The sequence below is a fragment of the Lynx rufus genome, unplaced genomic scaffold (assembly GCF_022079265.1).
Source record: "Lynx rufus isolate CCGP_SWC_20201006 ecotype Redwood Valley unplaced genomic scaffold, mLynRuf1.p SCAF_8, whole genome shotgun sequence".
NCBI lineage: Eukaryota > Metazoa > Chordata > Mammalia > Carnivora > Felidae > Lynx > Lynx rufus.
The window spans coordinates 90,709,489-90,725,680 of NW_025814896.1; the positions used below are offsets into that span (position 1 = coordinate 90,709,489).

A 16,192-nucleotide genomic window follows, 5' to 3' on the forward strand; every position below is an offset into this window, starting at 1 on the left:
GGAATATTATTCAGCCATAAAAAAGAATGAAATCTTGCCATTTGCAACAATGTGGGTGAATCTAGAGAATATAATGCTAAGTGAAATTAGTCAGAGAAACAAATACCATATGATTTCACTCATACATGGAATTTAAGAAATAAAACAAAGAAAAAAAGAGACAAACCAAAAAACAGACTCTTAACTATAAAGAACAAGCTGATGGTTATCACACTGGAGGTGGGACAGAGGAGAGAATCAAGAAATAGTTGAAGGTAATGTACAGAGTTATTGAATAACTATGAGTTTTAATTTGTAATACCATATCAATATTGGTTCATTAACTGTAACAAATACACCACATTAAACTGTTAAGAGTAGGGGAAACGTGTGGGATATATAGAAACTCAATTTTTCTGTAAATCTAAAATAGTTCTAAAAAGTGATGTAAACTGTCCTAAAAACTTTATTTAAAAGTTTATTTTTAAAAAAGCTAAGATTATTACTTGAACTTCACTTGTTCTCACTTTTTACTCTTTCATCCATTTGCTGGTTATTCGGCTCCCGGGAGGAACTTTGTGTTTTTATAACTGCTGGGGACGTGCCCCAGCTCCCTGAGGCAAGAGACGGTTACAGACGCTTGGGTTCTGAATAAATCGTGTTTGAATGAAGGTCAACATGATTGAAGAAACTGGCATCTTTTAGTTGTACCCTCTTATCTGCCTGTCTTTAATAAACATTACACTTTTCGAAAACAAAACAAAAAATTAAAGTGCAGACATATTCTTTTAAATTCACGGTGTCAGGGTATCTTACTAGGACCTGAGAAATGAGATCAATTTCCTGAAAGGAGATGCCTAGTGATCGACTTAATCCTACCAACATTATTAGAGCAAATCCATGTATAAAAGATGTCAAAAGTCAGGCTCATTCCGCACGGGGAGAATTGTAAGATATGGGTGGTGTGGCTTAAGGCTCTTTGCGTTGCAAGTAAGAAACCAACTTTGCTGACTCAAGCCAAAGGTTTCTGACTCCCACATGGCACGTGCGGGGTGGGGGGGGCGGCTTACCTTTTGGGCGGGAGGAAGCTCAGGGTAGCATCGTGGAGCGCGGTGGTCCCCGGTGGCAGAGGCCTGGCTCCTTTTTCCTCTGATCCGAAGACCGGATTCCGCCTGGGGCAGGTGGGAGCCCGGCGGTGTGGGGGGGAAGCATGGGTGCTCTCCCACTGTTCACCCCTTGGAATTAGGGGGCGGGGCAGCCACCCACCTCAGCCGGGTAGGGGCTGGAGGTGAGCTGGCAAACTGCCGCAGACGCAGCAGCAACCTGCAAGGAGAGGGCAGGGCAGGCCTCACCCAGGTTTGGGGGCAGAGTTAAGGGGCTGGTCCTGATTCACGCGGCTCTAAGGAGGGCCGGGCGGTTCACTTCTGTATTTAACTGCCTGGTCTCTGCCTCATGGACCTGAGAGCGCTCCAGGTGTGAGTATTTTAAACAGGTGGTTCTCGTTCGCAGCAGGATTGAGAATCACCGTTTTCTTTATTCCCTAGTGGAGGCTTCCTCTTCACTCAGATTTGCCAATGCCCCGTGTGGCATCTCCCAGGCCATGTTTCCAACTTCCGTTTCTCCTAGATTGATTCTCTCCATATATCCTGATTTGAGTGCCCAGATTTGTTTGTCCAGAGCTTTCCACCAGCCATGAGCTTTTCTTTCGTATTTACTCACCCTTTGCGATTTGGATTCCCAAGAAAGAGAATTGGGATTCCTTCGCTCTTTGCCACCATCAAGAGTATGGGTGGGGCTTCGTGGCCCCAGGTCCCCTCCCAGGCTGCAGGCCAGCTCGACCCCAGGACTACTAGTTGGGTAGTGTAATAGGGGGAGAGAGGGGCACTACTCGAGCCTTTGGGACTGAATGGGCGTGGGGGAGGGCTGGGGGGAGGGGCAATGTCTCTTAGATTGATTTACGTGGTCAGCAAACACCTTTCTCAGGATGCTTTGGATTTTTCCACTGGAAAACTGCACATGGTGGGGGTTGTTTGTTTGTTTTTTGTTTGTTTTTAAGTAGGCTCCACACCCAGGATGGGGCCCAACAGGAGGCTTGAACTCAGACCATGAGATCAAGACCTGAGCTGAGATCAAGAGTGGGTCGTTTAACTGACATAGCCACCCAGGCACCCGTGTACACTATTTTTAAAAGGACACTTGACTCAGAAAATGTACTATCTCAATTCAGCAATTTCCACAAGTAGCACTTAATCAAAAAGCGAAGAGTTGGCTGTATCAGATGCAATGTCGTACTCTGGCCACTCAGATTAAACAATTTCTCCTTGTGTAATCAGCTAAAAAGAGACTAAAAAGATTCCTCTCCCAACTTTCCTTTTTTCTTTTTTTTTTTTAAGCTTATTTATTTATTTTGAGAGAGAGAGAGAGTGAGAGCAGGGGAGGGGCAGAGAGAGAGAGAGAATCCCAAGTAGGCTCCACACTCAGCTCAGAGCCCGACTCAAGGCTCAAACTCATGAACCGTAAGATCACGACGCGAGTGGAAATCAAGAGTGGGAAGCTTAACTGACTAAAGCCACCCAGGCGCCCCTCCCAACTTCCTTTTTAGTTTTGGAGAAAGAACAACCACAGGGAGGGGAGGGGAACTACTTGAAAAAAGTTCTTGTTGCCAGGTTTGGGAGCAGACATGTGGAAGTGGTAGGCAGGGCTGACACATTTCTCTGGGCCTGAAGAGTTGCCTGGGGTGAAGCCAGGGAAGAGTCCAAGTTTCCTTGGTATCCCCAGCCTCCTAGCAGGCCTGTTAGGCCACATCACCGTTCCCTCTGGTCAAGAATGTCTGTTGTTTGTCCTCAGCCTCTTCTTGGGAGAACAGAACCCCGCTTATTTCGGCGATTGCTCCTCTCCCCGCTCCAAACCAGAGTCCAGGGAGAGGCTGCCATGTCACATGACTCCTGGGTGGCTCCTGATTCAAGACGGGCCCATCAGAGGTATTCCCTGGCGTTCTTTGAACCGGAACTTGGAAGGAAAGTCTGCCTTTCTTGCGGCTAGGACGTGAAGTATAAAAATTAAGAGCTATCTATAGGCAGTGCAGTGAGTCATATACTGGCAGTATATGGTGAACACCAATCGACAATAAACATATCTAGGGGCGCCTGAGTGGCTCAGCCGGTTAAGCATCTGACTTTGGCTCAGGTCATGATTTCACGGTTCGTGAGTTCAAGTCCCTCATCGGGCTCTCTGCTGTCAGCACAGAACCTGCCTCAGATACTCTCTTCCTCTCTCTCTGCTCCTCCCCAACTCGTACACACACTCTCTCTTAAAAATAAATAAAACAGGGGCGGTTGGCTGGCTCAGTCAGTTAAATGTCTGACTTCGACTCAGGTCATGATCTCACGGTGAGTTCAAAATTTTTTCAAAGAAAAAAAGTAAATAAAATATGTATCTGTAATAAAGCTGATCTGCAGGGAGAAGCAAACAGGTGATGTGGAGACCCAGGGGTGTGGTATGTTCCTGACATTTAGCTGGCTCTTCCTTTCTGCAGTCTGGCTCCTCAACCTCTCCTTCAATATGTGAAACGCCCCAGTGTCCAGCCAGCAGTGCAAAAGCATACCAGTTAGCTATCGCCCTGTAGCTTACCCCAAAACTCAGTGACTTCAGACAGCATTTATTATCTCATAGTTTCTGCTGGTCAAGAATTGGGAGTAGCTTAGCCGAATTGGGAGTAGCTTAGCCGAGTGTTCCGGCTCAAGCTGCAGTCAAGATGTCAGCTGGGGCGACAGTTGTCTGAAGGCTTAACTGTGACTGTGACTTGGAAGGACCCACTTCCAAGATGGCTTACCCAAATGGCTCTTGTTTTGGCAGGTTTGGTTCCCTGCTGGCTATTGGCAGGCCCGCTTCATTGGCTGTTGGTGAGAGGCCTCGATTCCTCACGTGGACCTCCATGCAGGCTGCTTGGGTGTTGTCACAACATGGCGGCTCCCTTCCCCCAGAGTGAGCAACTGAAGAGAGAGCAAGGAGGAAGCCGCAGTGCCTCTTATGACCTAGTCTCTGAAGCTGCACCTTGTCATTTCTGCTTTATTCTGTTCTTTTAGAAGCAGATCCCTTTGTCCAGCCCACCCTCAATCAGGCTCCACACAAGTAACCAACATGTATCTAATTCTGTGATCTCTCAGTTCTCCCTGAGCACTATCTTCTTCTGGTCTCTGGGACTCCATTCTTTTTTTTTTTTTTTTCCATGTTTATTTTTGAGAGAGAGACAGAGAGACAGAGCATGAGCAGGGGAGGGGCAGAGAGAGAGGGAGACCCAGAATCTGAAGCAGGTTCCAGGCTCCGAGCTGTCAGCACAGAGCCCAATGCAGGGCTCGAACTCATCAACGGTGAGATCACGACCTGAGCCGAAGTCGGACGCTTCACCGACTGAGCCACCCAGGCGCCCCTGTGGGACTCCATTCTTAGGCTTTTCCTTATTACGCTACCTAAAAACACCTCTTTCAGAGGTGCCTCTGGTCCTCAGTTCTGTTTCATCCTGGCTTCTCAGCCATTATACAACTGAGTACATGTATTCCATGTAAAAGGTGGTTCTTCTTTGGCAGGACACCAATCCCTCCCCCATACTGTGGAGAAAGAGAATATTTTTAAACCAGAAAATGGGGGCATGGTATATGAACAGAATATTTAAAATTTGTACTGCTCCAAAACTCAGGCCCAAGGTTGTTTTAACTACATACTTTCATTTCTTAGGGATCTTCAGAAATGACAGTGAACACTGGTTTCCCTGGTGGGCAGCTCCCTGAAAGATAAAGAAGGTGGCTGAGGAAGGAGCAGATGGTCAACTTGCTATCACCATGGTGACCGGGGTGCCGAGGACTGGGAGAGGCAGTGGACGTAGTCTCTCGGAAAGCCGTCCAGGAGGGAAGTGGGGGTGGGAAGGCAGGAGCCACACTGTGAGGGCGGGTGAACACAGTAGGGCTCTCGGTTGCAAGTGACAGACACTGACCAGGCCGATGTGAACAGTGAAGAATTTAGTGAAAGGACATGGACAATCACAGAAATTCTGGGAACGCTGGTGAACGAGCTTTTGAAAAGGGGCAGGGGCAGGAACAGGAAGGCTCCGTTACCAGGGCCCATATCCCGCTGCAGACCCAGACACCGTGCCCGCCACCATGGACTCGAGAGACAGCAGCTTGTGGCGCTCTGTGGCTGCCAGTACCCAGAGTACCAGATACGGCAGCCACAGCGGCTGGAGTGGATGTGCCGCTACCCCTGCTTCTTGGCTCACTTGCTCCCAATTCAAAGTCCAGATCTATCTGATGGGCTGAGTCCAGACCACCGACCTGTGCCCATTTGCAAGGGAGCTAGGAAGCCAAACCTTTTCCGTTTCTGTTGTGGGAGATGGGCTGCACCTCCCTCCGGGATGCAAAGGGTGGGGGAATCTTCAAACAGGAAGAAGACCTTGATCCTGGCATCCCGGACTCCTCAGAGCCCACTCCAGGGAGTAAGAAATGGAAGGCCTAAGATCATTCTCGTAAGAAGTTTGGAGGGGAAGGGAAAGAGAGCATTAAACTGAAAGAATAGCAAAACCAAAGGATTTTTTTTCTTCCCTTTTTTTCTTTCCTTTTTGGTAAGATTAAGGGGCCTTAACAGCAGTGTCCTAGAGGAGCAGCTTCATAGAGAAAAAATAAGAAAGTTTCTTGACACGAGAGAATTAGCTGGCACTCCATTCCGCCTCTGTAGCAGCTGGACAGAACTGTCCAAGGACGAGACCACTTTGGATAAAAGGACATTGCCTCTGAAACAAAGGAACTAGACGCATCACCAATGACTCTTCAAAAGTTTCAGTTGTCTGTTGCCTTTAATTAATCTCTAAATAGAGAACATATTCTTCTATAATTATAATATGCAAATGTCTATGAACAAAATAGATAATTTTTTTGGCAAATGCCTAGGAAAGAATGGTGTCAGCCAAGTTCATCCAAGGTTTTAAGCAGCAGCATCTACACAGTCAGGATGTGGTCAGTGTTTGGGAACGGAGGTAAATATCCGCAATCCATGCATCCCTTTGATTTCTTCTTTTAGTGCCTAAGTAGAAAAGCATCACTGTTTGTTTTGCATTTGACATTGAATACATTAAGTCTCTGTGAGAATAGTTGCGTATAGCTCTGTGTTTATAGGAAGCTTTGTCTAAACAGTTTTTACCTTTTTAAAAAAAGTTTTTTCATTTTTTTGAATATCCAATGAGGCTCAAAAATCAAAAGTTATAGAAAGCATACAGTGAAGTTTCCCCCACACCTGTCCTCCACACACCCCCCCATTCCCACCTCCATCCCCAAATAGAGAACCCTTATTAATTTCTTGTGTGTCTTTGCAACGATTGAAAAATGCATGTTTAGGCTACTATGAATATATATCCACCCAGCTGCCTTTTAATAGCACAAATGGTAGCATTTCAAACACATTGTTCTATACTTCTCCACTAGCCACTAGAGATCTTAATTATGTACTGCTGGTAGACCTACGAATTTGCATTTAGGTGGCTATGTGCCTCTGGCCCAGCCTGATAGGTCCAGGGGCAACATGTGACCCGAACTGAACCAATCAGAATCTCTGCTGGGATTTTTCAGTGTGGAGCCAGTCTTTTGAGTCACTCTACTTGAACAACGTCAATTGGAGATGGCTGGGGGCCATGTTCTCCAACAAGAGAAAGCCTGGGGCACCTGGGTGGCTCAGTTGGCATCCGACTTCAGCTCAGGTCATGATCTTAGGGTCCATGAGTTTGATCCCCGCATTGGGCCATGGGCTGAGAGCTCGGACCCTGGAGGCTGCTTTGGATTCTGTGTCTCCCTCTTGCTCTCTGCCCCTCCCCTGCTCGCGCTCTGTCTCTCTCTCAAAAATAAATAAACATTAAAAAAAAAAGCAAGCAAGCAAGCAAGCCTGTCTCCAATAGGAGAAAATGAGGCCAATACACAGAAGCCAAAAGCTCAGAGGAGAGAGAGTACAAGCAGATGAACTTGTTTAAGACCCTGAATTTAGATATGTCAGAAACCAGATAAATTAATTACATGGGCCAATTAATTCCCTTTGTTTGCTTTTGCTAGTTTACACGAAAAAAATTCTTAACATGTGCAGTCAGGTTTATAGTCACAAGGATCCTTAGAGAGAATCTGGTCCCAACCCTTTCTCTGATAAAAAAGAAATAGAATCTATCCCCTGTCAAAATTCAGCAAGCAAATAACAGAATTAGGACCTGAGCCCGATGTCCTGGCCACTCCTGGTTTCCCTGGGGCTCCTGGCCAGCCCTGATGCTGGAAGCTCATCTGTGCTGGGAGCCAATGAACTGCCCCACCACCTGTGTATTCACACACAACCCCCTCAGCTCTGCAGACAACAGAAATGTCCCCGGGGGAAAAAGCTTCCTGTGATCACTGGGGGAAGGGAACACAGACCCCTGGGTCACAAGCTCTCTGCTTTCTGTAGGCACAGAGTACCCCTTAAAGGCTGTCCCTGACCATATTTGGGCTGCAACCTGGGCCACAATTCTAAAAGCCTCCTTGGCTAGGCGAGGGCCCAGCCACATTTTCACATGGAAGGCCCTGACCCCTCATGTCCTGTGCACTGAGGTGACCCTGTCTTGTCTTGGCTCCAACCCCTGACATCATGTGAGACTAGAAGCACTTCTGGGGGAGCAAAGTAGTTGTTCCACCCCAGACTTCCCAGGCAGACCAGCAGCACACCATATGGTCATGGATGCCCACATCCGAGGGAAAGGCTGGGCTCCGTGAGGAACCCAAAGATGGATCCCAAAGGGAACAGCCTACAAAGGGCTGACAGGGCCAAGGGACAGACGGCAAGGATGTAAGTATCCAGGACACAATGCAGAAAATATTGGAGTCAGAGGATGCAAGGGCATTCGCTCCCTACCACGCAGGTAGGGGAGGCAGCATTTGAGCCGGGTGCAGGAGGGGAGGAAGGGAGCCCAGGCAGGAGGTCTGATCTTGGCAAAGGTCCAGATGCAAAGACAGAACGGTAGGCAGGGGCCAGGGGAGGGTTCATTCAGAGAAGGGTGGGGAAAGGCCTGGAATAGCAGTCTGGAACACCAGAACTTGATATACAAGGAGCCACTGAGGGATTCTTATGACCAGAGCTGTGCTGTACAGAAATTAAACCAGCTCACAATGTACAAGACCTTCCAGAATGATTCAAACACACCTGATGCAGGGGAGGGGGCAAATTTACAGATATAGGCCCAGGGTCAAGGCTGGTATAGATTCCAAGTAAAAGAAGCATTGAGAATGAATAAACCAGGCCTGGGTCTGGTTAAATCTGATGTTCCAAACCCCTAACATTATGTCACTGGGTCTGGGGCAGCTAGAGCAATTCTCAATCATGCCATGCCTCAATTTGCCCATCTGTAAAGCAGTCCAAAGAAGTGCTAAAAAAATCTTCAAATCTACAAAAACATCTATTTTTACAAAATACATTTAATATGTGTCAATAACAGTAAACACCTGTAGCATTATCCAAGGAAATATACAAGGAAACTATCGGGAGGCTTGTTTTCAATTCTGAGTAAAATTCCTATTTGCCCACAGTCTGATTCCAGGTAGTTCCAGATTATGTTTTGCTCAGGTCCTGAATGCTGTTTGCATGAGTGCTGTATTGTAGTATTTGTTCCTAGGACTAACAGTTAAATACCATCCCCACTCGTCAGGCCCTCTCAAGATGCTGGAGATCAACGGCAAAGGAGCCTTGTTGCTTGTACTGACCTGATTTACCATCTGGTGCTGCTGGACAGTTCTCTTCTCCTTAAATTCTTCTGACTCGATCTGGATTTCATACATAGCCCCACAGCCTCCTGAAATAAACATGACTCAAAAGTGTTTCAATTATTAACTTACGGTAGCCGCAGTCCCATATGTCCTTAGAGTACCGTACAATCCAAAGAAGGTCTGAAATGTTATTGTTCAGCAGAAAGTTGCTAAGACTGTTAGGAAAACATCATGGCTTCTAACCTGACCACACCCTCCCCGCAGGCTGCCTCGATCCAAAACGTGCTGTTCCTTTTTCAAGGCAGTTGCACTGCCCAGGATGATTACTTGTGGGGTGCGAAAGATAAGGCACAAAGCATGGAAAACCTAGGAAATGTAGGTTTGCCTTGCATTTCTTTTTAATAGGCCAATAATCCCCAGGGAAGAGGATGGGAGAGACCGAAGTTCAGTATTCAACCTTCCTAAGCACCAGCAAAAAAATATTTTTAAAAATGCAAAAAATACACTAAAGTTTGGCTTGAAAACTGTGTAATACTAACCAAAAGAAAAGAAAGGAGTGGAAGCATGAGAGAGACAGGGACTAATGGCAACATGCTGCCCGAGCAGGAAACAACACGGGCAGGAAGGAAAACGTCCCGTGCTGTTAACACCCGGCCGTTTTATGAGAAGTGCAATTTACTCAACGGGCTTTATGTGTACTAGGAGTCCAAGCTTTGGTTAACCTAGCTTCCCAGCCTTCCCCACTCTGTTCAGGGCTAGGCAGAGCCAGACTGAAGGTCAGGTTCCAGCTCTGCCTGACCTGGGCCTGGGGCAGGTATAGGACCGGTGACGTCAAGGCCTCGGCGATGCCCTGGGACACTGCAGAGAGCTCACCAACGGATCTTTGAATTGATTGATTTTTCTACACTTCTGAATAAAAACTATTTTCTAAACTTTCGCCCAATCCTTGCAGGTGTTACGTTCTCAGAGAAGCCAACGGCCTCACAGCAATGCTGGGCGGCAAAGACATGTCTGGGTGTGGGGAGACGCAGGTCCACACCCACCTTACTACCTCCACTAGGCTCCACAAGTGTCTGGAGAAAGGCCCCATCTTCCTTTTGTGCGCAAGTCGCCTCCCCAGCCTCCTCCTAACGCGCAGCCAGCCTGAACTTCTCAGGTGCCAGTGGCATCTGAGAAAGGGCCTGGCTGGGGCTGGTAACTGGGCTCAGGACAGAGTCTACCCGTGTCCTGGTGCTGGTTCCAGCTCTGCCACCTCCTCCCTGCGAGGGGCTGGGCGGGGTCTTTGGCCTTTCCGGGCTCGGCTCCTCGTGGGGAAAGTGAGGAAGTTATTGTCAAAAGGATAAAATCCTTCTGGGGTCCTCTCCAGACCTGATATGCTAGGGTGTCAGAAGAATGCAGAGAAATTAAAGTCATGTCCTTCCCAAAGTCAAATTAAAGACTGTGGACCTGAGGAGTGCCTGGGTGGCTCAGTCGGTTAGGCATCTGACTCTCGATTTCGGCTCAGGTCATGATCTCACTGTTCATGAGTTCAAGCCCTGCATTGGGCTCTGCCCTGATGGTGCCAAGCCTGCTTGGGATTCTGCCTCTCTCTTTCTCTGTCCCTCCCCTGCTTGCTCTCTATCTCTGTCAAAATAAATAAAAATAAACTTTAAAAAAAAAAGACTGTGGACCGGAGTCCCAGGGTGACGGAGAGGGACCACATCTGAGCCGGGCCAGGCTGGCAACCAGGAGTCCTCCCAGCTGGGCCTTATCCCTTCACACAGTTTCCCTCTGACGCTTCCACAGCCCCACCTCCACCCCATCAGCTGGGAGAGCCAGAATTCCATCTCTCCAACAGCCACACATATTGAAAAGCCACTGACGACAAGTTCGCTCTGCCAAGCCCCCTGCCCTCTACCCCTCCAGAGGGCAAAATCCTACCAAACCCTGTGGGAAAGATGAGAGAAAATCTTGCCTGAAATGTCGGTGACCTTGATAGCTGTAGCTCGAGGAAACTTTTCTTTGAGAATTTGGGTTACTTTGAGCTCCCCCTCAGTCTGCGAGGCAAACATCCGCTGGGCGCAGTGGAGAAGAGGAAGCTGCCACACAACAAAGAAGTCATGGCTGAGCAAGATGATGCCACCCCCAGCCCGGCCCAGGCCACTATGCAGGCCCCACCCACCATTGCCCTGCCAGCCAGGGCCCCGGGCCCCCGCCAGCATGGCCACGGGCTACATCAGAGGGGCTGCATGGTGTCAGATGTCCGCATAAGCTCCCCAGAACACAGAATAAACTTCAAGGGGAGTAAATGGAGGTGGGGAGTGGAATTGTAAATAACTCGCTTTGACTCCAGAGACCAAACTCAATAGATACTAAACTCTTCATGATACTGCTGTGAGAGAGACACTGTCATGATTTCAGTTTTAGAGGTGAGGAAACTGAGGCACTAAGGAAAGAGTGCCACGGTTGGATCTATTAGATCCAGAGCCTGGAGAGGCCAGGCAGCAGGCCTCAGATGTGCCTCACTATGCCAGCATGCCACTGACCACGCACTGGTGAGACCAAACGCCACCTATCCCATAGGCCTGGTCAACATTCCACACCCTCCTGTGGGATGTGGCCTTGCTCACTAGGCCAACCACACTTTGTGACACATACTAATTCTTACTGGAAAGAAGGAGCAGAATTCTATTAAGTGATCTGAAGGAAAAACATTTTTACATTATTTACTATTGGCAGCAACACTCTCCCTACCCCCCGGATGGCTACCATAGGGAGCCAGTGCATCTGATGCATCTGATGGGAACATGTCTCAACCCTAAGGGGAGAAGGAGCAAAAAGCCAGGTCTGCACCCCCTTGGCTGGGTTGAGTACATGCTGAAAGGGAGACTGAAAATACAGCATGGCGGCCAAAGTAACCTGCACAAAACAGTGCCTTTTGAAGCTAGTCTGGAAAGGTGCCCAGATAAGAGGCATTACAAAGGGCCTGGGATTGGAGGGGGATGGCAGGTGGGATACGTGAGTGCTGTTCATCCAGTGCTGGTGCTGAAGGTGCCATCCCTTCACCTGTCAGTCCTGCCCACCCTCAGGCCTTGCCTGATGGCCCAGAGCAGGGTCCTGTGTTAGAGAATCTGGAAGCACCTTCCTTAAAATGACCTGTGCACTGGTTTTCATCAGCTCATTTCAAAGGCCAAGACTGAGTCTGTCCTGTTACTGCAGCCTTCCAAACCTGGGCCAGGGCAGGCTCTCAGGAGGACTTGGGTATGGATGGGAGGATGAATGAACAAATGGATTAGTGGAATGTGCACACCATTCAGGGCATGCCTACTCGCACCTGCAAAGAAGTCTCGATTCTAGCAGGCAGTTGAAATACAGGTCAGAAGAAAGATCTGGAGTGAGACTGAGTGGAGGGACAGAAACTTGGTGTTGCAGGCCAGGCTAAGGTTGGGGTGGAGGAAGGAACAGAGAGAAGGAGACTTTTCTGAGGACAGAGCCTTAGGGGGCAAAGGCAGAGGTGGCAGGCAGAACCAATAATCGCTAAGGGGTGTAGGTGGTTAGCATTGCTGATTTTTTTGGGATAAGTCTTTCCTCCATTTTAGCTAATCTGTGGGCAGCGGCCTTTAAACGAGCAATCTGATGAAATCCCTAGAATTCTGACTGTCCACGCTGAAAGTCACCAGCTTTTTATACTTGGTGGAGGCGGGTTCAAAGGCAGCAGGAGAGCAAAGTGGATGAAGTGAGGAAAGAATCAGAAACGAGAAAACTATAGAGCGCGTAGTGAGTGCCCTCTGCTGGGCTTCTACTCCGGACAAGTAGGATTTTGGAGAGGATTAAGGTCACAGAGGCTGGGAGGACTTGCCCAAAGTCCAGACACCTCACACTCTCCGGCACCCACTCCAGGACTCCCGGCTGTGGCATAGCTGTGACCGCTATGTCTCTGGCTCAGTACGTCAACACCGCTCTCTCGGTGCCCACCGGATTACCATTGTTTATGTGTCTGTTCCCCTCGCCCCCAACCTCCACCGGCTTTCAAGCTCCGCCAGCGTGCGCCAGGGTCTGACATTTCTCCGAAAGCCGGCCGCCCGGATCCACTGTGTGACCGAAACAACTAGGAATGAATGAGAGAAAGGAAGGGGGGAGGCCCCAGGGCCCAGCGCCGCGATCTCCCTGAGCCCGTCCTCGAGCTCCGGCCCCGGACGGCCCTGCGGCCCCTCCGCAGCTCCCACCCGTGAAGAGCAGCCCGGCCCCGCCCGCGCTCACCCCGCGGATCCCGCGGAGCAGAGACGCTGTCGCGGCCGGGCTCCACGCCGCCATGCCCGGCCGACGCGGCCCGCCGCCGGAGGTCGCCGCGTCCCTTGAAAGGCGCGGAGCCCCGGACCGGGAGTCGCCGCCGCGGGCGACGCCGCCCCCTGCCGCCCGGAGGCCGCGAGCCGCCCCAGTCCGGCCCCGTGCGCGTCCCGGGGACACCTCCCCGGAACCAGCCGTTCGGCGCGCTCGCGCCCCTCCCCGGCCGGGTCCGCCCCGTGCTGCTCCAGCCTCCCGGGCCCGTTCCACAACCGGCGGGCCCTTCTTGCCCAGCCTGGAGACGCCCGGTGTTCTCGACCCCCGGTTTTGAGCTGCCCTTACGCCTATGCCCCTCGCGCCCTAGGTGGGACACCTCCCTGTGTCCCCACCGCAACCTGGCTTCCAAACTGGGGAGTGTGGGTTTCTCCCTCCAGAACAGGGGGCCGTGGAGGGGCTTTAAGCAGGGGAGTCGTTTTTAGATTTGCGTTTTAGAAAGATCGCTCTGGGTCCGCGAAGCGGAGGGGCTGTAGGGGGCGGACTTTGGAGGCGAGGACAGAAATTCTGAGGCTACCGCGATGAACCAGGTGAGATTTGAGGTCTCAACGGGAGCTGGGGCAGCAGAGATGAAGGTCACTTGGGAAGGGAAGGGAATGGAGTGACTGGATTAGGCAGCGAGGGTGAGGGAGGCGTCTGGCGTGGAGAGTGCAGTGGGTGGAGAAGGGCTAGGTTTGGGGTGAAGAGTACCGACAAACACAGTTTTGAATTTGCCTGACTTCAAGGTGCCTGCAGGACACGGCCCTGCAGAGAAGTAGGCTGGAACCACAGACCGCGGGCTCCTGAGAATGTAGTGGAAGCTGTCTCCAGTGAGGATGGGTAAAGTTACCCAGCAAACCTGCCCCACCTCTGGAGTAATTCAGACTGATGTCAAGGTCAAAATTCAACCAAGAGCTTTCTCTCTCTAGCAGTAATTGTTTGCAACATGTGGTCTGGTATACCCTGCAGGCTTTACTAATTCTTTTTGCTATTGCCTTCTGGTCTATGCAATCAGTCATGTTCAGCTTGGCACTTGGATGACTTGGACGGACCTACAGTTGCTCTTTCAAATGATCACCTAGATACGTACTTCAGTATTGAGTGTCTTCCATGCTTTGGGTCTCATAATTTCTCCTTTGGATTACTGTAATAACCTTTCTCACATTTTTTTGCTTGATTCCTTAAAAATCATGGTGGGTGGGATTAGGGATAATTTGCTAGTGTAATAAAAACTACCAAAACTATTTTTTCCCAGCGGTGTGGTAGTGAACAAGCCTTTTTTGCTCCTCAAACCTTGCGGTTCAAAGGAGGCCGAACTATCCCCAGCTCTGGGAGTAGCCATATGACCCAGATTTGGCCAATCAGACACGGATTTGTTTGGGTTGGTCACATGACCTGAGCCAGACCAGTGAGAGTTGGTGTACAGACTTGTCTGGAACTAAGAAATGGTCATTTACCACTGAGTTGCTAAACTGTTAAACAGCTGGCTGTCATCTTTGTAATCATGTGGGCAGTGCCCACTTTGGAAATGAAGTAGAGACAGTAGAGTCGGAGGGAGTCAAGCAGTGCCAGAAAGGAGCGCTGAAGTAATTTTAGTTGGCTTTGTCACTTGTAAGAGATCACGTTCAACTCACTGATTTCTATTTGAATTCCTCCTTCCTTTATTGAAAGTCAGTACTTTTGCTTATCTCCAACCTTCCTCTTCCTCATAATTTCACAATTGCTCACATTATATTTTGGACTGTCACTGCCCCAGTATCCTCCCCTTGGCGTTTCCACCCTGTTGTCAGGGTCCTCTGAAGTGCAAACCTGTCCATTATTTGCTTATCTCAAATCCTTCAGACTCTCTATCGCCTACTGGCAAAAACCCAAGGTCTTTTGGATGACTTAACCACTACCTGAAATCCACTCTGCAGTAATACCGGGCTGCTCGTACCTTTCTGTACAAGCCATGCTACATGTAAGCTTGGTTATGCCGTTACCCATCTTGGAAGCCAGTTCAAGCCTTGTCTTCTCCAGGGAGCCACCTCTGATTGCCACACAGTACACTTAAGGGCTCACAACTTGTGCATAACTTTTATTGCACATGTGGCACTTGAGAACTATCAATTTATGTGTCTGTTTTTCCAAATGATCCCTGAGCTCCATGACAGGATCTTGCTTTAGTCCTGTCAACCTGTCACCCAGCATGGCATGGGACAAAAAGTCCACGTGCTGATTACTGAACAAAGCTGACAGTGGCTTAGCCATTCTAGCTCCACAGTGTGAACTTGAACCATTTCAGGAAAGGATTTGCAGAACCTCACAAATCTTGGGCTTCCAAATTAGTTCCAATTTAACATTTCAAGTATAACTTTTTATGATAGAAGCAAATAAAAGGCCAGTTTTACTCTTACTATAAAGTTTAACAGCTTTAGTCACAGGAAATGGGTGTATCCTTTCTGTCTTGCTTTTTTGCCCCAAACTTGAGATTCTCCAATCTTTACTTATATTGGTCCATGGTTACTCCCTGCTTTCATACTTCTAGTTACATCTGAGCTAACTGTAAAAAACTCCTTCAGGAGGATCTCTCTGAATACATCTTTTTTACCTCATAGAGATGGTTTTAAATTGCAGTCACTTTGTTTTATAGAGCCTCCTAGCACTCATGAGCAAATAGAATTTTTACAGATGCACCCCAGAGAAACAGACTGGTCTCATTATGAACTAGCGATTTGAAGTCAGAGCATTTGTGCCACCATATGAAAAACAGTGAAAAATTCTTAGCATACCTCTCAGTTACAACTCCCTTCCCAGGTGGCTGTAAGGATTAAATAAGATAACCTGCTGAAGGAGTCCCCTAAATAGGTAGGTTCCCCTAAAAAGTGGTACTCAAAATGCTCATCAGCCACGAGATAAAGAGCTTGGCCATAATTCTGAATCAATATTGTACTTCCTTCACGTAGCAAATACGCTACAAAAAATGTCAGTTGAGCTAAACAGTGTACCCAGACCCTTACATTCTAGTGAAAACTCCCTTATCTTTTCACAGAGCAGGAGCAGAAAGTTCAGAGCAGGAGCCAGTCCACGCTTTCGGAACATCCAGCATCAATTTTACCATGAGCCCTAAACCTCCCAGTAAAATCCAGAAACTTCCCTAGCCTCTCTTGCAGCCAGGA

The 16,192-nt window shown here is 48.9% G+C and overlaps 1 protein-coding gene across 2 annotated transcripts; it reads right to left on the reverse strand.

Moving 5' to 3' along the window:
* Positions 1 to 5,805: 5,805 nt before the first annotated feature.
* On the reverse strand, positions 5,806 to 13,084 carry BOLA3 (bolA family member 3). Of its 2 annotated transcripts, none has more exons than XM_047068454.1 (4): positions 12,978 to 13,084; positions 10,693 to 10,816; positions 8,736 to 8,824; positions 5,806 to 6,051 (listed from the first exon to the last, which is right to left on the reverse strand). In XM_047068454.1, exons 1-4 carry the CDS (start codon positions 13,029 to 13,031, stop codon positions 5,986 to 5,988), a joined length of 333 nt encoding a protein of 110 aa, XP_046924410.1. In that variant the 5' UTR covers positions 13,032 to 13,084; the 3' UTR covers positions 5,806 to 5,985. The 2 variants fall into 2 exon arrangements, with proteins under 2 accessions (XP_046924410.1, XP_046924411.1); XM_047068455.1 differs by lacking the exon at positions 12,978 to 13,084 and adding an exon at positions 12,701 to 12,882.
* Positions 13,085 to 16,192: the final 3,108 nt, after the last annotated feature.